Source organism: Pagrus major, chromosome 9 (genome assembly GCF_040436345.1).
Source record: "Pagrus major chromosome 9, Pma_NU_1.0".
NCBI lineage: Eukaryota > Metazoa > Chordata > Actinopteri > Spariformes > Sparidae > Pagrus > Pagrus major.
This window is the reverse complement of record NC_133223.1, coordinates 6,033,054-6,054,488: the sequence shown is the minus strand read 5'-3', so window position 1 is coordinate 6,054,488 and position 21,435 is coordinate 6,033,054. Positions and strand designations below refer to the sequence as shown.

Here is a 21,435-nt window from a genome sequence, read left to right as displayed (position 1 = left end):
GAAGAAGAAGAAGGTGGAACTTGACCCGAGAGGCGGAGCTGAACCAGGTCAAGTGCCGCCCATTTGGCTCTGCCACCACTTGTTCATTTTTATGAGGCAAATATGTTATCGAAACTTGATGTACGAACATTAAATGTAGTATCTCATTCTGTTACTGAAAAATAAAACACTTTTAAAAATTGTCTATCCTATGAAGGCAGAGTCCATCCAAAATTGTATTGACAGGTTCTGTCAAATTATTCTCACAAGTAGCCTGTTGTAGTAAATGTATTTATTTTTACTCCCTTGATGTGAAGACCATATCTGTACGTATAAGGCAAGGGTGAAAAACCCACAGGGTTAATGGCCATGAAGGGTAAATATTTAAGTGCACTAACAGGAAACAAAAAGAGCAGAGAGGTGTGAACCCTTTGCTCCTGAACTGCATGGTTAACTGAGCCTTCACATTTACCACCAACATCAGAGAACAGATAACCTTTGGTAACCTTAGTACTTAAATGTATTAGATATAATTGAGGTTAATTCACAAATGGCCTAAATGTCATCGCGGTGGGGGGAAAAAAGGCCGGGGTGCACATTATTTAATCTCTCATATTGCCTGCTTGTAACTGTCATGCCGTTTTTAAAGGAAAAAGAAAGAAAGAAAGAAAAAATTACTGGTGGTATCATAAAACATGTAGAGAATAAAAATATAACAGAAAAGTAACATATTTGCTATCTAAAGTTCCATGCATGGTTTCTTTGATCTAACCTAAATTAATCTGATAAGGCTTTTGTATTAATGTTAATTAACAGCAAACACCCATCTGGGCGTGTGCCCATCCTGGCCTACAGTAATTGCCAGACACCTTTCAATCGACGCAGATCAGAATTTTCATTTGTCTTGTGCACAGCATGCAGTGGCTAAATGTCAGGTCCTGCATCCACTATGTGGCTAATGACATGTTAGGTTCAAGTATATCAAGGGTAGACCGCACCTTGAAAATGTCACAAAAGACTTACTTCCTATTGCCATTAAGTGGTGCAATGACTTTAACTCCTCAGGCATGTAGATGTCTTAGGGCTGGGACTCTTATCAATCACGTCAAATTAGGGGAAGATTGGACCAATTACACTCAAGTTACAGCAATTTCATATTTCATGGCAAATAATGTGTTGCAATGGCAACATTGTCTAATGAAAACTCACAGTTTTCAACATATACGAGCAGTATGTGGATCTGGCCAACCAGCTAGGAGGAGTACAGTATTGAAAGTGTCATTTCCTGTGGCAAATCCCAGGTGGTGCTGGGACTATAACTTAATATTGCCATTTATATGTCTTCACTTTGTCACTTTTATCAAACCGAGGAGGTACAACAACTCCCTTTTTTGTGGCGATAGATAATAATCCTGTGCCTGCACGTAGAAAAAGTTAGAGCATCGTTAACATCTTAGGGGTTTTCTTCTATTTTGTATATCTAGGTACGATACACATGTGTACTAAATTTCATATATCTAGGTGAAACTTAATGTGGGGGCTGCACTTTTGGGGGCGCTAGCGAGGCATGTTGCTTTGCCCCTGGCCAGATTCCTTAATGAGACACAGGTGATTGAATTAGCGAGGGCCCAGTTGCTTCGTTAGTGAGGGAAAGTGCCATGGTCTTGCTCCTGAACTTTAGTTCTAATAACACAAATTAAAAGATGTTTCACTTTTCAGCTTATCAACCTCCTTAGACGGGGCCGTCGGAGAAACTCTAAAAGAGGGAGGACCAGAGCCAATACATGAAAGACAGCTGCCGCATGGAACCGTTGGCAGCAACGGTAATGTAGATCACATAATCACTATTCCTACATATTTCATTTTCACTGACTTAAAGTGAGGAAATTATGTTCTGTTTAGTACAAAGGTGTAATTTACTTAATCCACTGAATATCTCAGCAGTATACTGGTTGAAAGAATCCATAGTAGAATCCACACATTGCTTTGTGTTTTTAAGGCAAAAAGCTAACTAACTGCTAACTTTAGCCTTATATTTACTGAACAGATACTGTGTGAGAGGTATTGATACTTTTCATCAGCTAGAAATTAATTCAGTCCTTACGGGTTACAAAAATCACTACAAGACTCTACAGAGATTGGTGGGACTGTGAACATATGCTGTCACCTTACAGGTTATGACATCAACTTATCTGTAAATCTGTAAAGTACTAACCTGGTCTGACTTTTAGGTTCTTTAAATTGTTGACTCAACATTAAAATATTCAAAAACATGTTATTCCTTCAGTCACTTCTCAGTGTCTCTTTACAGTATACTGATTTTACAGGAGTCAGGCTTCAGTATTTGAAGTGTAACAATGAGTCTAACAGATTTTCTAAACCATGGATAGAAAAAGGTGTAGATCAGAGGATTTAAACAGGAGTTAAAATAGAACAGACATATTACAAAGGCAGCTGATGAAGCATCGAGCAAGGTGTCCTGTCCTGTTAGTGTGACACAAAAATATGGGCAGAGGCATAAAAGAAACACGACAATAACAACACCAAGTGTCCCGGCTGCTTTCAACTCAGATTTCTTAGCAGTTACTTTCACCGAACATTGAATAGTGACAGCTGCAATATGAGATCGAATGGCACGAGCCTGAGACACAGCCACCACAAATACTCTCATGTACAGAACTATAATGACGATGACAGGACCAATAAAGGACAAAAAGAGATCAACAAGTCCTGCAACATGATCAATGACAATCACACATTGTCCAATACAGGAGTTATACCTGCCTGGTTGTTTCAGGTTAGCTTTCATCATAAGGCTGTTGTATAGAACAGAACAGACCCAACAAAGGCAGGTACAGAGTGCAACTCCTCTCACAGTGATTTTAGTGGAGTAATGCAGAGGGTCACAAATAGCCACATAGCGGTCAACAGATATGAGCACCATGGTCCCTACTGAAGCAGAGGTAATAATGTAGTCCAAAACATTATACAGAGTACACATGAGGTCACCAAGGAACCAGCAGCCGTCTATGAGCATTATTTGAAAGAACATGAAGAGGCCAACAAAGAAATCTGATACAGCCAGAGAGAGGAGGAGGAGGTTGGTGGGGGTTTGGAGCTGCCTGGAGAGGAAGACCAGAAATATTTATCAAGATTTATAGCATCAGTTATTCAGATAACAGCAGATAGAGCATAGGCTGAAAGTGCACAAAAAAAGATAAGCTTTTTGCTATGTAACAGTTTCATAAATTAATGAATGACTACTTGAAGTGGGAGATGGAGATGATGACCAGCAGATTAAGAGCTGCAGTGAGCAGAGAGATGAAGGACAGCAGAATGTAAATCAGCATGGTCTCAAAGTGAGGACGTATTGGCTTCCTGCAGGAGCTGTTGAGGAGTTGTGGAAAGCAGAGGTCAGTTTCTTCCAAGATCTCCATCACCAGAGAGAGGAGAACCTGCTGAGCTCTGGCAGTGTTTGACCAAAGTTTAGACAAGATATAACCTAACTACCTTTGCCCCTCCTCCAAGATTCTGCCTTATTTGGAAACTGATGTCCCTCCACCTTTGCTCTGTTTAGTATCTTCATTAGACCCTCTTTTCTATTGTGAGCCTCTCTATCCTTTCTCAATCATACAGTCATCAACTTTGACGATGAAGTGGGTGATCCATCTTTTGTTTGGTGACACCATGGAAGTGTCTGGCCTGTGATGTGCCTCTCTGTCTTGTGGTGGACAGGAACTGTTTTTTGGAGTGGCACAAATAATTTGTGTGGCATCTTATTGTGACACCTGGTTGTTTTGTAAATGGTTGTAAATAGTTGTACAAAAAACGCCTGAGGCATTGCATGCATTTTAATGTAAATAGTTGTATACAACTTTGTAAATTTCAAAAACTTATGTACAAATTTAGCAAACAACAATTTATATTTGCATTCTAAGTTATAAAAATGGTTCGTTAAACATGTTTGTGGTTTTCACAGTAAAAAATCTAACTTTTTCCTGCTCTGATTTTATGTTTTTTGTGTGATTTTAGGTCCAGTGTGTGAATACAGTATGCCAAAATGAAAAAGTAACTGTAAAGTCACACATGTGAGGTTGTGCTGAAAAAAATGACACCAAATAAGGCAAGGTAAACAGTTTTTAAGGTGAAATATAAAGGTAAAATCAAAAGTAGTCAAAAACGGCCAATTATACCCTGGACCTCAGAGGATTTTAACCACAGCAGACTTAAAACTTGCAGGTACAACACCTGTCATGAGTGATAAGTTAACAATATTTAACATTGTAGGTCCCAGTGCTGGCCATAGATCCTTAAACAGTTTTGCCGGAAGGGGGTCCAGGACGCAGGTAGTTGGTTTTGAGGATGAAGTATGCTCGACCAGCAGTATTAAGAGCACACTTGTAATTAAGTACACTGTCACGCCATGCAAGATAAAAAAATGTCCAATTTAGATTTTCGCCATGCACGTTCCATTTTCCTGCAGGCCTGCTTGAGATCTCAGGTTTCTTCAGTAAACCAGGGAGTAGATTTCTTTGGTCCTGTTGTCTTGGTAGAGACCGGTGCCACAGAGTCAAGGAGAGAAACAAGTACTGAGTTAACTTCATTAGTGAATTTTTCCACAGGTTTTGTCACAATCGCAAAAGGGGCCAGGACCCCAGGCAATTTTTCACTGAGTGTTGCTATGATTGCCGGGCTAAGACAAGAAGTAAAAACATATGTGTCATCAATACAGGGACAGGCTAATGACGCTTTAAATGTAATAAGAGAGTGGTCCGATACAGCAGAGGAGACAGAAGCAACATTCAGGGCTGACACATCTAATCCATGGGAAAAGATCAAATCCAGAGTGTTACCACTGGAATGAGTAGGTTCGTGAATAAACTGAATGAAGCCAGAAATATCGAGAAGTCCCAAAAAATCTTTACTTAGAGGGTCAGAAGGCTTATTTAAGTGGATATTGAAATCCCCAATAATTAGGATCTTATCTGAACGAGTCACAAGATCTGCAATAAATTCACCGAATTCTTCTAAGAATTGGGAGAAAGGCCCTGGAGGTCTGTAGATTACCACCATGTGAAAGCCAGTTCCCTGGACAAGACCATTACTACTTGATGAAGATGGTTTTAAAACCAGAGCCTCAAACGAAGTAAATTTAATATCCTGGTTGGAGCTTGAACTGAAAATAGATTTGTAGATTACAGCCCTGTTTAGAGGCCCGAGCAACACGGAAGGCCCGCTCGCACTACGGGAGCTGCGCCAGACAAGATCAATGAGAACTTGCGATAGATACACACCGGTATTTACATTCAGCTGTGAGCGACCGAGCGACACACAAACACAAGAGGGATCTGCCTGCACTAGTGATTTGAAACTTTGAAAGAAAAAAGAAAAATGTCCGAGGACTTTGGCTTGGGACTACAGCTTCCGTAGTGCGAGGGAGACTCGCGTGCATGCGCGAGCATGCCTCCAGGCAAATATAGCATAGTGACTGTTTAGGCTATAAAAATGTACTAAATGACGTCGTTTCGAGTAAACTCTGGATGTCGCCACTTCAGGACACTTGGATTGCAGCGGACAAGCAGTATGGAGGAATATTACAAAGTTTTTGTGTAGTTTTATGGACCTTTTCGTCTTGGGCACCATTGACGCCCAATATATGGATTTTTGCTGCAGGACGGTACCCCCACGGGTCTCCAGCTGCACTTTGAGGAATAAAAAACTACACCGGATTTCTCATCAGCATGAGGGTGAGTCGATAATGACTGAATTTTATTCTAGAGTGAACTATTCCTTTAAGCTCATTCGAGCTGCAATTTCCAGTGACAGGCCTTTCAGTGGAGCTCATGGTAGATAATTTAGGAATTGGAACAAGGTACCTTTTAGTAGTAAGTTTTGGCTGCCTATGCAGGTAGGGATGACGGGATGCCGTAGTGATTAGCTTTGGTATTTTATTATGTAAGACTGTGTAAAGTGCTTGCTGAGACATATCCCCACTGTCAGAGGTGGAGATCAAAATTTAATTATCGTGATTTTCACATTTAGAGCATGATTCAATGAAAGAGTGGCGAGGGAAGATGACAGTCTCAATGTTATAAACTAAGCTATCAGTCTGGTACTCTGCACTATGTCCCTGACTAACCATATTAACTAGGCTAGTAGACTCCATACCAGCACTGACTGTATCACTAGGAGGCTCTCTAGTCACCTGCGACCTGCCGAGTGCTACATCCCTAGTGTCAAACCTGCTTCAAACACCTGCCTATATAGCTAGACACAACAGCAGCGCGGACTCCAGTAGGATAAAGGCCATCTGCTCTCAGCAGATGGGGGCGACCCCAGAAAGGGGCCAGTTATCCATGAACCTGTATCCCTGCTCCCTACAGTGGGGCGCCAGCCAGCGGTTCATAGCTGTAAGTCTGCTGTATATCTCATCATTACCCCGCTGGGGTAAGGGACCAGAGACAATTAATCGATGCCGACACATCTTTCTAGCAGCCTGAAAAGTCCTGGCTAGGCTATCTTTTGTGATCTCAGACTGCTTCTGTTGAATATTGTTGGCGCCAGCATGAATTACAATGTTGCTATAGCTTGTGGTGCTGTGTGCCTGGGTTGCCTGTTTCTCCCTGCGTGATGCCAGCACCCTAAGATTAGCCTCTATGTCGGAAGCTCTGGCCCCAGGTAAACAGTAAACAGTGGCTGACGACGTTAACGTTGCGGTTAATGGAGTCTCCTATCATTAGCATGTGGAGTTTAGCCCCGTCAGCGGGGGCTGGGGAGGCACGCAAGCCAGCAGGACCTACAACTGGGCTAGCGAGGACAGAAAACTGGTAAGCAGTCGGGAGGGGTGACTGCTGACCAGGCCACACAACCGGTGACTTGCTCCTGCGCCCTCTCTCATGCCGCAACCCAGCAGGGACAAACTCCACAGCAGCAGCCGACGAGATCGAGCTAGTGCTAAGGCTAGCAGGTCTGCTATCAGGCCCGGGGCTAACACTATCTGCAGTGCCCGTGTTTCTAACAGAGAAGCTGCTCTAGCTCACGGACACGTCTCTCTAATAGGGCCACCCTATCTGCAACTGCAGAACACTCAGCACAAACCATCGTAACACTTGTTTATCGAGTCTGTGTTGACTGCGGTGAAAGGCAAAAACAGTGAGCTAGGCTAGGTTGAGGAAAGCTAACTGGGCAGCAACAGACTACCCAGTAACAGAAGCTCAGTTCGACAAAATACGTACAAGTTATAAAGTCTAATGTTAGCTATGGTACAAAACCAGTGGGACTATGAAAGACTCAGAAATCAAAGAATAAGAAAGATAGAGGAGAGAGACACAGTAAACAACAGCTTTCAATCTCACGGAAGTCCCGGTGTGTGTCACAGGAAGCGTTGGAAAACTATTCCCAGATCTGAGATTACACTGTACATCTTCCAATACATTTCTGCTTTTTATTGATTGTACAGTATCATAACTAAGGTAAATAAGGCATGCAGCATTGCCTTGTGTTTTTAAGGCAAAAAGCTAACTAACTGCTAACTTAAGCCTTATATTTAGTGAACAGATACTGTGTGAGAGGTATTGATACTTTTCATCAGATAGAAATTAATTCAGTCCTTACGGGTTACAAAAATCACTACAAGACTCTACAGAGATTGGTGGGACTGTGAACATATGCTGTCACCTTACAGGTTATGACATCAACTTATCTGTAAATCTGTAAAGTACTAACCTGGTCTGACTTTGAGGTTCTTTAAATTGTTGACTCAACATTAAAATATTCAAAAACATGTTATTCCTTCAGTCACTTCTCAGTGTCTCTTTACAGTATACTGATTTTACAGGAGTCAGGCTTCAGTATTTGAAGTGTAACAATGAGTCTAACAGATTTTCTAAACCATGGATAGAAAAAGGTGTAGATCAGAGGATTTAAACAGGAGTTAAAATAGAACAGACATATTACAAAGGCAGCTGATGAAGCATCGAGCAAGGTGTCCTGTCCTGTTAGTGTGACACAAAAATATGGGCAGAGGCATAATATAAACACGACAATAACAACACCAAGTGTCCCGGCTGCTTTCAACTCAGATTTCTTAGCAGTTACTTTCACCGAACATTGAATAGTGACAGCTGCAATATGAGATCGCACGGCACGAGCCTGAGACACAGCCACCACAAATACTCTCATGTACAGAACTATAATGACGATGACAGGACCAATAAAGGACAAAAAGAGATCAACAAGTCCTGCAACATGATCAATGACAATCACACATTGTCCAATACAGGAGTTATACCTGCCTGGTTGTTTCAGGTTAGCTTTCATCATAAGGCTGTTGTATAGAACAGAACAGACCCAACAAAGGCAGGTACAGAGTGCAACTCCTCTCACAGTGATTTTAGTGGAGTAATGCAGAGGGTCACAAATAGCCACATAGCGGTCAACAGATATGAGCACCATGGTCCCTACTGAAGCAGAGGTAATAATGTAGTCCAAAACATTATACAGAGTACACATGAGGTCACCAAGGAACCAGCAACCATCTATGAGCATTATTTGAAAGAACATGAAGAGGCCAACAAAGAAATCTGATACAGCCAGAGAGAGGAGGAGGAGGTTGGTGGGGGTGTGGAGCTGCCTGGAGAGGAAGACCAGAAATATTTATCAAGATTTATAGCATCAGTTATTCAGATAACAGCAGATAGAGCATAGGCTGAAAGTGCACAAAAAAAGATAAGCTTTTTGCTATGTAACAGTTTCATAAATTAATGAATGACTACTTGAAGTGCGAGATGGAGATGATGACCAGCAGGTTAAGAGCTGCAGTGAGCAGAGCGATGAAGGACAGCAGAATGTAAATCAGCATGGTCTCAAAGTGAGGACGTATTGGCTTCCTGCAGGAGCTGTTGAGGAGTTGTGGAAAGCAGAGTTCAGTTTCTTCCAAGATCTCCATCACCAGAGAGAGGAGAACCTGCTGAGCTCTGGCAGTGTTTGACCAAAGTTTAGACAAGATAAAACCTAACTACCTTTGCCCCTCCTCCAAGATTCTGCCTTATTTGGAAACTGATGTCCCTCCACCTTTGCTCTGTTTAGTATCTTCATTAGACCCTCTTTTCTATTGTGAGCCTCTCTATCCTTTCTCAACCATACATTCAAACCGGGGATCAATAAAGGTTTGTCTTTATCTTATCAATAAACTTAATTTGCCACAGGTGGACTCAAAGGAAAAGCGAGACATAGTCCTAGAACTGGAGCGTACATAATGTGGCCCACTGCTCATCAGGGATGGGTTAAATGCGTGTCACTATGGTGCACTCAGTCTGAATGTATATTTGACAATGAAGATTCTTCCTCTTCTTCTATTAAGGTTACAAGATCGATGGACAAATAGATGTCCAAAAAGTACATTTAGAGCACCAGTTAACCAAAATATGTGACATTATCCATGCACAACCTTTACTGAATGCCTCTTTGTATTTTATGAAAAAACTTTTAACTTGCCCAATAAATTTTTTTTTGAGCTACAACTTTGCAGTGTCACACAGTGTTTCTGAATGCATTTCCCTGTGGACGAGCTGCTTCAATTGGGGGCTTGGGGGTGTTGGTGAAATTGATTTGGGGACACGCCCTTGACTCTGTTGGTGCTTACAGTTCTGTAGAGGTATCAATCATCCAAATTGACAATTATTGAATACAAATGTCCTGACTTCCTGTCAAAAATATCAGTTTTTGTTGCCACAAACACGGCTGGAAATCGTCCCGAGATATCCTTAAAACCATTAATGGTGTCACGCTTACAAATGATGAAATGCCTAAGTTCATTCTGAAGTTTTCGAAAACCATTCTGTAAATAGTAAACTGTGGAAGTTTTTTGTAAATATAGCAACTTATGATGAAACCATATCAATTTCAGGCGTAAATCATCAACTTCCAGTTTAAGCACCACCCGCTTCTGATTTAAGCTCCTCCCATTCCAATATGGATGCATATAATTTGGTTGGTTGAACAGATACAGATAATGGTGTGCTCCCTCATCCCTATTGTGTACATACTTTTGAGAATCTGAAGTGCAAACCAACAAATCTTGAATAAGACATGCCAGTCAGTTTTTTGTGGGCTGTCTAGGTCAGAAAACATGGGATTCGGCAAGCTATTCATATTTTGGCCTTCTTACATAAAGTGGAGGGTCATTTAAATGATACTGCCCCCAATCTGACTATCGCGCCATGAGAGCTATCTTTGCAATGGTCCACCATTATTTTTTTTAAACTACGGACCACAGCATTTCAACTTTTGCAAGCGTGAAACCACAGGATATTTTTACCAAGATGAGGGCCAGTACAAAGCTTAGCACAAGAACATCACTGGTACCATCTACAGAGCATCAGTGACATATGTGAAGTGAGATGTCTGCATAAAGCCCAGAGGATATTAAAAGACAACACCCACCCAGCCACAGTGTGTTCCCCCTGCTGCCACCTGGCAAAATAGTATCCACTACCATACCACCAGACCAAGAGCAGTTTCATTCCCCAGGCTGTGAGACTCATCAACATTCCATTTTATAAAGTAGATGTAGCACAAAGGACTTAAATGTTTCTTTGTTGTAAAACCCTCGTGTTTTAAGGAATGATAATACATTTACCTTGAAATTTTGTAAAATGGAAATACCCAAGGACAGTACAATCTCCTTCTCAACAACAAGAAGACTAAAGAGATTGTGGTGCATTTCAGGAAGACAAGGAGAACAGATCTAGGTCCAGTGTTCATAAATGGTGAAGCTGTGGAGAGAGTCCCCCATTTTATATTCCTGGGCATGCACGTACTTGAGGACTTCTCCTGGGCCACAGACACTTCCACTGTTTTTGGTAAAGACACAACAACACCTCTACGTCACGAGAAAACTGAGAAGAGCCAGACTGCCTCAGAGCCTGCTCTGGAACTTTTACCGATGCACAGAGGTGAGCATCCTGACATACTGCATTACAGTGTGGTACCAGGCCCAGTGTTGCAGCAGGGCCTCCAACATCATCTGTAAATCCCCCCTACCCTGCCCACCATCTCTTCAAAATCCTCCCCTCTGGCAGGCAATACAGAAATATACATGCATGCACCACAAGACTGAAAAACAGTTGCCGACCTCTTTTCTGTTCTCTCCATATCAGGTTCTCTGGGAGATTTAATAAACTGCACTACCTGAGGGCCCTATGTAATGTTGACTTTTCCGTTCTTGCCCACCTGCTCTTCTCGGTCTATGGTTTTGTTTTGGTGGCATGTTAAAAGTAGAGACAGTGTCCAAGGACACGCACAAGACAACATGGTTGGCTTGGCCACTTGACATGGTCAGTTGATGGGTGACACTGGTATGTGTCTGTGTGTACCAGCCGTTTGGTTTTCGCTGGCACAAAGCTTAGCACGTCCAATTTTCTTTTCAGTGTCAGTAGAGGTTGGTGTGACGGTCCAATTACCCACCGTCCCCCCTCTCATAGAAACCAGGTCAATGGTGAGGGACAGCCACAGGTGAGGGGCCATGGACTTTTCCAGCTGTTGAGATATAGCCCAATTTTGACTCTGTGTTGTGGGTGGACCACACATTAAATTCCTGAATGGGGGAGAGAGTCTTGTGCGGGGCTCCCCAGGAAAACCTTCCCTTTTTTGTCAGGTCATTGTGGGCATCGCAGTATCGTAGCCATTTCTGTGCAATATGTCCAAGCTAGATGGGGAGAGCATAAGTTTCGGGGTCAGGCAACGTGATTTCCATTTTTTCAACGACTCTTTCAAGGAGATGTGTAAGCATCTAGTGGTAAGGACCGTTTTTTAAAGTGGGTGTAGCCGATACCAGGGGTGCATTAGGTACATGATTCCCAAACCTTTTTATTTGTCTGAACCCCACTGAGCCACATGGAAGTCTAGAAGTTTCTTGTGGTAGGTGTATGGAAGTCCTCCTGCTAACCTTGGCACAAAAGCTGAGTGTGAGCTGGGGAAAGTTGACAAGTGGTGGTGGTTGCTGATGGCAACATAGTAGCTCTGTCCTCACCAGGAATTATCTCAGGCACTTGTAGGCTTCTCAGCAGTAAAATAGGGTTGGGGAACAGAGGCAAAAAAGTTAGCTTGTTGTCAAATTACTCTTAGCGGGGGTTTTGTGCAGCCATTTTAGAAGAAGGTCTGACAAGGCCACTTCAGTGTGTCCCTATCCTAAGCACAGTGGGTGTGGGAATCCGTTTTTCATCATGTGTAAGCTGCAGTCGAAACACCACCATGGCTGGAAAACTTGTCTCATATGTAGCTAACTAGCTTGATGTTGGTAAGGTCCTGCTTTCCAGCAAAGAGCTGAATAAACAAGAGGAAATTGTTCAGTCTGTGTTACTATACTGCTGCTGACATTGTCTGGAGGGCCCAATCACAACAGCTTTGCATGTATGCCTGTATAACAGAGTGGTTAGATGTTTAGTTGAGTGTCTGGATGTTTCCAATATGGCATGGATACCTTTGTATGCTCCAATATCTCTTGCACTTACCACTGTTTTTAATATGCATGGCAAACCGGCACCTTGCAACTCTTGGGAATCTTTATTCAATCAGGTTTTCAAGTGAGCAAAAAAAAAAAAAAAAAAAGTATCTGTGTTCTATTCGTTCACTTTTATGGGCATCCAGAAAACACGGGGCTGCTGAGATTTTTCTGATCAAATCATATAACTTATTTAGCAATTTGTTCTCTCCTGTAACATTCTCCCTTACTTAAGAACTGATGTCTTTTCTCTAGTGCTCAGGGGTCACATTTATACATGTAAGGTACGCAAAAAGGCAAAAGCTGTTATCTATAAAAACAAACTTGATGGGAGAATGTGCACACCTGTAATCAAACTCTGACCCCTGCGTATGAACATTTATGAGGCAAGAGGCTCTGGCAAGGCAGATGGTGAGGTGGTGAATTGAAGCCAGATTGTAAAATGATGCCTCTCACATTGAATCCTACTTTATATCAAATGTTTATCGTAGAACCACATTATTATACCAGGAGAAACCGGAGTGCAGTGGAGCTATCTGGACTGTGCTGACATGGAAAGTTAGCAACTCAGCTTTGAAGTGCAGAATGTGTCAGGTGGAAGGACTCAGGAAAGAATGGCCCTGATATTAAGCGTGAACATACCGAGTCCTTTTCACGTCAGCCATGTTAACTAACTGATGAAATTATCATCATCGGTTGCACAAATTCAAGATAACATCAAATAGCATCAAGGAATTGCATTAATAATATCTTCTAATATTGTGGACATACCACTATATACTACTTAATCACTTTGACTAGAATATTTATGGAAGCCCGTTTCCGCCAATAAAAAAGAAAATATATCCCAGTGATAAGTGTAGCAACTAATAATGTAATAATGGCTAATAATGTAATAACGGCTCATAATGTAATAATTTAAATTTAATAAAAGTTCATAATGTAATAATCGGCTCATGATGTAATAAAATCATGGACGCATAACGTAATAAGGGCTTTGCGCATAATGTACTAATGTAACAACTTATTACATTATGAGCCTTACTGATGCCACTCATAATGTAATAACAGCTCATAATGTAATAATAGCTCATATTGTGAGAAAAGTGTTACATTATCATCATTTTTACTTCTGCCATCCCTGCAGGGGTGGAAGGAAACGCCTTCACCTGTGTCTGTCTGTCAGCAAGATCACACATTTCTGCAAACATGGTGGAGCATTAGCCAACATGATTTGCCATATACTGTACCTCTGCTCCCAATACGCGGCAGGCCTCATAAAAAGGATGAGAAGCCTAATTATTTAACGCATCATCCTCCATAGGTCAAATCCATGGTATAAAGGCCACAACTGCACACACTTACAACTAGAATGCTCTTATGGGCAGAGGTCTGTTTTTGTGTTTGACTATGATTTGTACATAGGTGGCGCTACAGTAACCAACTCAAAAGCTGGCAGGAGAAGAGGTTGGATTAGGGAAGAAGAAGGGGGACTGTAGTTCATGTAGTTTAAAAGAGCATTTTCTTTGCTACAATAACTAATAATAACTTCTGCAATAAAAACACATTTAAAATTGTTCTTTTCAAATAAGTAAGTGAACACTCTTTCCTTCGATACAACCTGATGAAGACCTTCCAGTCAAAATGTTGCAGTTTTTTATTGTTGGTCTTTAATGCCAATTTAATAAAGGCTTTTTTAATTTTTTTTATTTATTTCTTTTGCAGTTTTTCATTAACAAGCATACAACTTACAAACATAGACACAAAAAGAAAAGTACCCTCCCGCCCCCCACCCTCAAGGCTCTTAAACAAGAATAAAATTAAATAAACAGAAAAATACAAAAACAAATACAAAAATAGTCAGACAGGAATTTCTCATCATATAATGGGTGAATTGATGTTTTGAGCAGTTATAAGTAGTTGTAACTATCCAATACAACTAGTGTTAAGATGTATCATTGAAAGGGAAAACCTTCTACAAATTCTATAAAGGGACCCCAGGTCAAGTTTTTGCAGGCTTTACATATCTTGTATCTCAGTTTCTCTAAAGGTAGAAAAGATAGTACATCCCTCAACCACTGCAGAAATGACGGGGTTGAATTTGATTTCCAATTAAAAAGTATGAGTCTGCGCGCAAGCAGGGAAGCAAATGCTAAAGCATTTGTTTGTAAATTTGAGACTTTGCAGCCTGGGGGTGAAATTTATCCCTTGAATAGTGCAGGCGATGGAGTACTTTAAATTGAATTAAACCATGGTGTATACACAATGACGAGGTATGAATACATTCTAGACTATGTTGCCACATATCTTCAGAAAGCTCAAGCCCCAAATCTTTTTCCCATGCCATTTTAGTTTTATCCCATGATATCGGTTTCAAGTCCCTTATCATATTGTAAATTACAGATACACGTTTCTTCTCATAAGGATCCAGTTCTAGAATTGCATCTAAATGATTCCTAGGTGGTATGAAAGGAAATGAGGGAAACTTTTCTCTGGTAAAGCTACGTATCTGAAAAAACCTAAAATAATGCGATCTGGGTATATTGTGGTCATTTTCAAGTGTTTCAAATGAAATAAACGTGTTATCAGAGTACAAATCGCAGAAGAATATCAACCAATTTCTATGCCAATATTGAAATGCCTTGTCGAACCGGGAAATTGCTACCGGGAAATACCTGCTATACTGCTTCAAATCAAAATGTCTCCTAAGCTGTAACCATATCTTAAGTGAGGCTTTAACAACCGGGTTTGTAAAATGTGTATTACAGTTGTGTGGTAACGATAATGTGTGTTGGTAGGGGGTTGGATAATAGTTCCATGTGGACCCAGTCTGGACCCTGCTTATTCTCATATGTGTAAATCCAATGAGTACATTTTACTATGTTAGCCAACCAATAATACCAAAGAAAATTGGGTAAGCCTAACCCACCAGCATCTTTAGGAACCTCCAGGTACATTTTTTTCATCCTAGGATTAGAATTGTTCCATATAAATGAAGAGATTAGTCTATCTAGCTGTTTAAATGTTTTCAGAGAGATCAATATGGAGATCACCCCCGGCTTTGCCGCTCTGCATTGATTTAATTGCCTGCATTACTTTGCCCGTCGTAATCCCTCTATCTATCTGTAAACTGTCCTCTGGGGTGATCGTTGGAATGGTCAGCCCTTCCAAGAATTTAATAATATCCGACGGGTCGTCTGGTGGCTTTGACCTGTAGAGAGTCATATAGAATCGTTTGAACTCATCATTTATTGCATTAGGGTTAGTGGTTTTCTCCCCCAGTTTCCAGCCTTCTCCCCGTGTTCGTAAAATTTTTGTTTTGATTTAAAAAATAACTGTTCGGTTTGTTTAATGGAGAGGTTATCGAATTCAGTTTTTAACAATAATTTTTCTCTGTAGAGCTCGGGCGTTGGGGAGTCAGCATATTTACGATCCACCTCTGCTATGCTGTGAGACAGGTCGCTCAAGCGTTGTTTGCATTTCTTTCTCTCATAAGCTGTATGAGATATTACCTGGCCCCTGAGATAGGCCTTAAGAGCCTCCCACACAGTGGTTAGTGGCGTATCTGGTGTGAGGTTGAATTTGTTGGGAGATGAAGTTCTTAAAAGAGTCCCTATATAACAACAGAGGATCAAACCGCCATGTACGGCGTGGTCTAATGCACTCTGGAAAACATATATCAAGCTGCACTGGGCCATGGTCAGAAATAACAATGCTATTATACTGGCTATCCTTGACCATAGGGAGAGTTCTGCTATCTACAAGGAAAAAGTCGATCCTGGAAAAAGAGTGGTGAACTGGTGAGAAGAAGGAGTATTGCCTAGTAGTTGGGTTGTCTCTCCTCCAGGGGTCAAAAAGTGTGTATGTGTCTATAAATGACTGGATAACTGTACCTGAGTTTGAGATCTTACTATTAGGTATGGGATTTGATCTGTCTAGTTTCGGGTGTAAAACACAGTTGAAATCGCCCCCCAGTATCAATTGGTTGTTATTGAGATCTGGTAATACTGCTATAAAGTTAGTAAAAAAAAGTGGGTCGTCCCAATTCGGTCCGTACACATTAGCTAATGTTACTTGGGAACCGTACAATTTGCCAGTCACTATAACATATCTACCCCTGGATTCACACACGGTCTGTGATGGGATGAATGGGATGCCTTTTCTAATCAAAATAGCTGTACCACGTGCTCTATCCTCATTTTTTGAACGGAATAACTGCCCTATCCAAGCTTTCTTTAGCTTTGTGCATTCACTTGATCGTAAGTGAGTCTCCTGTAAAAACATGATATCACTTCCTAATGTTTTTATATGTGCAAACAACCTACTTCGCTTCACTGGGTTATGGATTCCCTTTATGTTCCAACTTAAAAAACGAATATGGCCTGACTTTCGTATATCAGACATTGTGCTTCTAGGATAAATAAGAAAAATAAAAAAGCACAAAAAAGTCCCTGTCTGACTACAGAACTAAAACTAAAACTGAGCCTTAAATCCCTATGCTGATCTACTGAACCTGTCGAGATCGCACACCCCTCTTCTAGCGTTGTGCTGCAGATAACCATCTCACCTATCCTCCTAACAGGCCCTAACCAGGGCGAACCATGATGTATATAAATTGGATTGAACTTAGAATGAAAATTATTTGCATATAGCCAACAACAGAAAACAAACCAAGGTACCTCTATATGACCCACCCCTCTCCTTTAAATCATTTTCCATGTACTTCATGTTAATAGACACCCCTCTGCTATATCTGTATGTCTAATAAGAAAAATAAAAAGGTAGCTATAAATAAAAACGCCTCAAAAGGTTTATATTATATTCCTGTGGTGCTAATCCTAGCACCAATAACTATTATGGCGTTTACATTTTACACATTATGAGGATGCCATTTTCAAATGATATGCATATGTATACACACATACCCACATAGGCTACATGTGTATATAGAGAGAAATAAAATAAAGTAGGAGAGAGGAATAAAGTCTGTGTGTTGTAGCTTAAACACCAGGCATTAAGCGTCCATGAAATATAAAATGTCAATATTTCCTGGGAGCCTCATTGTTGTGGGCATTGTAAAAAAGGAAAGTAAAGTGAATAAACATATGAGTGGGAAAAAAAAACCTGGTGTTCAGGCCTTTCACATTTGCACTCACCAGACCATTATTAACATCTAGTCCCCATTGTCCAATTGGTTAAATCAACTTACAGTGTCCTTGGGCTTCAAGTTCTTTTTAATATATTCCACCACTGCCGCTGGATCCTCAAACCGCTTCTCCTGACCAGTCGAGTCGGTGATGCGGAGCAGCGCGGGGAACCTGACACTAAACTTGACATTTTGGCAGCTTCGGAGTAGACGCTTAGCTTCGGCAAAGGCCGCTCTCTTCTTCGCCACCATCACCGTGTAGTCTGGAAATATGCTCACTCTTTTGTCGTGCAGGGTCAGCGGCGCCGAGTGGGCCGCTGTATGGAAGACCTCATCCCGTTCTCGTAGGTAGTGGAATCTGATCATGATGACTCTGGGAGGGCCCCCCTCATTAGCACGTTGGGCGCTGCGATATGCTGCATCCAGGGTTGGGGTGAAGTTAAGGCTCAACAGCTCCTGCAGTAGTTTAGCGATACTCGCAGTGGGCCGCTGTCCCTCACACGATTCAAAGTCTTCTTTTATCCCAACCAGATGTGCACTAAATCAGTATTGTCCCCCATCAATTTCTTCCACTTTCTGGCGGAGTGAGGAGACTTCCGTTTTTAGCAGGGCGACCTCGTTTTCAGTAGTAGCCGTCCTATCCAAGTATGTATTCAGGCCGGACTCCAACTCGCTCAGGCGGGTCTCCTGCTTCGCCACGTCCTCCTGGAGCGTGTCTATCTTAGTGTTCAAGTCAGCTGTACTTGAGTCTATCTGTGCCAAAATCCTGTTTTCACTGCTTGCAATTGCAGCCATGACAGCAGATAGGTCTGTAGTCCCCTCATCTGAAGATTCCTCATTTGCGGACGTGGTTTCAGCGGGGTCCGGGGCTTTAGCAGAGGCCTCTTTCTTGTAGCATTTTCCTTTGGGCATTTTGTCGTTTAGTCGTATATTATGAAAAGATGAAACTGTCAGTATGATGCACTGGTGTTGTTCAGTTGTCAGAGATAAACAAGGTCCATCTGAAGTTGTTTTATAAAAGTATTATTTTTGAAAAAGGTTCACTCCGGTCGGGAGTTCTGTACAAACACGTCCTCACATATCGTTTCTCGTTAGCGCCCCCAATAAAGGCGTTTAAACATTATTCATCAAATTAGTCTCACAATAGCTATCGGCTATATACAGTATGTGAGTCTAGAACAGACATAGGGGGGTCATAGAAAACATGAACCAGCTCAAAAGCTCTTCAAATGTAAACACAGCCTGTCAGGACACCCAAGTAAAAACAAGTTTAAATCCAAATAAATTTAACTAAACAATATGCATAGATAATACATGATCATAAATTATAGTTGCCAACAAAAATAAAGTTAAGGGGGCTCCATTTGTCAGTGACTGTGCCAGTGATCACTCAGATCACTTTATTTCTTCCAATGAATGTCTTTAATATGGAACCATCCAAAGGATATGTGTCAAATCACGATACATGCTGTAATCCACCTGCACTCTAAAATGTGACAAATTGAGCTTACTTAAAAGAATCTAGGAAACTGATTGTTGACAGGTAGGCTTATACCTTCTGCCTACCTGCACAGCGGAATAATAATTCTAAGAGATGAACAGACGTTCAGACATTTGTCTCTTCAGCCATCAGTCTCATGGCATTGTTTATTGCCAAACTGTGCACAAACAAACTGCTCCCCGTGGGAGCCAAGTACAGAGACAGAGAGGGTGGTAAAATCCCCCCTATAAGATAGTGGTGTCAGTCACACGTGACTCTATGCCATATTTGGCGCATCAGCGCCTACTCCTGAACAAATACGATTACATACATTCATACACTTATCCACTCTCAACACTCCCACTTATGAATGACATGTATACTGTACAACTTTTACATAACCAAATAAACAAAACAAAACAAAAACATGGCATAGTCAAATGTCAACATCTTACACACCAAACATGACTCCTGCAAATTTCCTCAACTTAATTCTGGAGGCGGGCTTTGTCATAACATCTGCGACCATGTCATCTGTGGGACAGTAAACAAGTGACATCTTATCTTCCCTTATGGTAGACCTAATGAAATGATATTTAATGTCCACATGCTTACATCTTTGTCTGCACACAGGGTTCCTAACAAGTGCAATTGTTCCCTGGTTATCCTCATAAACAACAGTTTTCTTATACACATAGGTATCTATACCTCCCAGTAGTTGCTCCAAATAAATACACTCCTGTATTGTTAGAGCTAGAGCCATGTACTCGGCTTCGCATGTGGATAGAGCTATCGTGGGTTGTTTCTTGGCTTTCCACGAGACTAAGGAGCTGTCTTTACTCATACTCACACAATACCCGGTGGTACTGCATCTGTCATTAGTGTCCACAGCCCAGTCTGCGTCACTATATGCCTGTAGGCCTAGACCCTCTCTGCTCTTTCTGAAACAGAGCTGTTTGTCTGCAGTACCCCTGAGATAACGCAAAACATGTTTCACCGTAACCCAATGTTCATCTGTAGGGTCAGCAAAATACTGTGATAACTTGCTCACCACGAAACATAGGTCAGGACGTGTACAGGTTGTCAAGTAAATGAGACTGCCGACAGCCTCCCTGTACTTCTTCACATCAGACATTTTAGGCGCATCTTCAGAGTAGTCTAACTTTGGGTCACATGGTGTTTCTCTAATTCTACACTCCTGCATGTCAAAACGTTCCAGTATCTTTTCAACATACCTCTTTTGTGACACTTTTACACAGCCGTCAGACTGGCTGAAGTCCATGCCCAGAAAATACTTCAACCTACCTAGGTCCTTCATCTTAAACCTGGTAGAAAGCATGTTTTTCACTTTCTCTAGACTCTCGTTGTTGTTGGCTGCGATGATAAGATCATCCACCCAGATAACTACTATTACCTTCCCTGCCTCTTTAGACTCTTTTGTGTAGACGCAGTGGTCTGTTGGGTTCTGAGTGAAATTGTCATCTACTAGACATGTGTGGAGCATCTCATTCCAATTTCGCCCCAACTGCTTCAGGCCGTAGATTGACTTCTCTAGTTTACACACTAGCTTCCCTCCCTCTTTTTCGTAACCTTCAGGTTGTTCCATGTAGATATCTCGATCAATGGGGGCGTGCAGATAGGCTGTTTTCACGTCCATTTGATGCAAGATCAAATCGTCTTGGGCTGCCTTCTGCATCACTACACGTATACTTGTAAGATTGGCTGTTGGTGAGAACGTCTCGCCATAATCTATCCCTGCTCTCTGACTGTATCCTTTCGCTACAAACCTAGGTCACTGTCGATAAGCTTACACCTGGCCATCTCGAAAAGAGTGCGTCCTTCCCTTTCAGCTGTCCCGTTCTGGTGCGGGGAGTAAGGACAGGAAGTCTCGTGTCTGATTTTGTTCTTTCTCAGTAGTGTCTGAAACTCTCTGTTAGTGAACTCGGTCCCGTTATCTGACCTAATGCATTTCACAGTGCCATAAGGCGCTACATCTGCCAGATACTTCTCAGTGGCCTGAACTGCATCACTTTTTGCTTTCAGGAAGTAAACAAACACTGCCCCCGTATACACATCTGTGAAAGACTGCATGTACTTGAAACCATATATGGACTCATTGTTTACTGGACCAGCTAGGTCTGCGTTCACCAGCTCAAGTGGTGTCTTTACCTTATCAGTCGGATCTCTGTTTCTCGTTTGGGTGAACTTTCCCTCTATGCACACTGCACATTCTTTATCAGGCCTACGCTTAGCACCTTTAATGTGCATGCCCTCTGTTACATCCTGCAGCTTCAATATATCCTCGTAATTGCAGTGACCCATTACTTC

General features: G+C 41.6%; 2 protein-coding genes across 2 annotated transcripts; both read right to left on the bottom strand.

The window, feature by feature from the left end:
- Positions 1-2,284: 2,284 nt before the first annotated feature.
- LOC141002459 (trace amine-associated receptor 8a-like) lies at positions 2,285-3,416 on the bottom strand. Its single transcript, XM_073473799.1, has 2 exons — positions 3,244-3,416; positions 2,285-3,101 (listed from the first exon to the last, which is right to left on the bottom strand). The coding sequence occupies exons 1-2, from the start codon at positions 3,414-3,416 to the stop codon at positions 2,285-2,287; spliced, it is 990 nt and encodes a 329-aa protein (XP_073329900.1).
- A 4,378-nt stretch (positions 3,417-7,794) lies between these two features.
- Positions 7,795-8,926, bottom strand: LOC141002460 (trace amine-associated receptor 8a-like). The gene is made up of 2 exons (XM_073473801.1): positions 8,754-8,926; positions 7,795-8,611 (listed from the first exon to the last, which is right to left on the bottom strand). Exons 1-2 carry the CDS (start codon positions 8,924-8,926, stop codon positions 7,795-7,797), a joined length of 990 nt encoding a protein of 329 aa, XP_073329902.1.
- Positions 8,927-21,435: the final 12,509 nt, after the last annotated feature.

What these genes read in the sequence shown, in the direction of transcription:
- LOC141002460 (XM_073473801.1), bottom strand. Translation starts at nt 8,926, where the DNA reads ATGGAGATCTTGGAAGAAACTGAACTCTGCTTTCCACAACTCCTCAAC. An exon ending in ATCTCCATCTCGCACTTCAA is followed by an intron (nt 8,612 to 8,753) that starts GTAGTCATTCAT and finishes CTTCCTCTCCAG; the next exon opens with GCAGCTCCACACCCCCACCA.
- LOC141002459 (XM_073473799.1), bottom strand. Translation starts at nt 3,416, where the DNA reads ATGGAGATCTTGGAAGAAACTGACCTCTGCTTTCCACAACTCCTCAAC. An exon ending in ATCTCCATCTCCCACTTCAA is followed by an intron (nt 3,102 to 3,243) that starts GTAGTCATTCAT and finishes CTTCCTCTCCAG; the next exon opens with GCAGCTCCAAACCCCCACCA.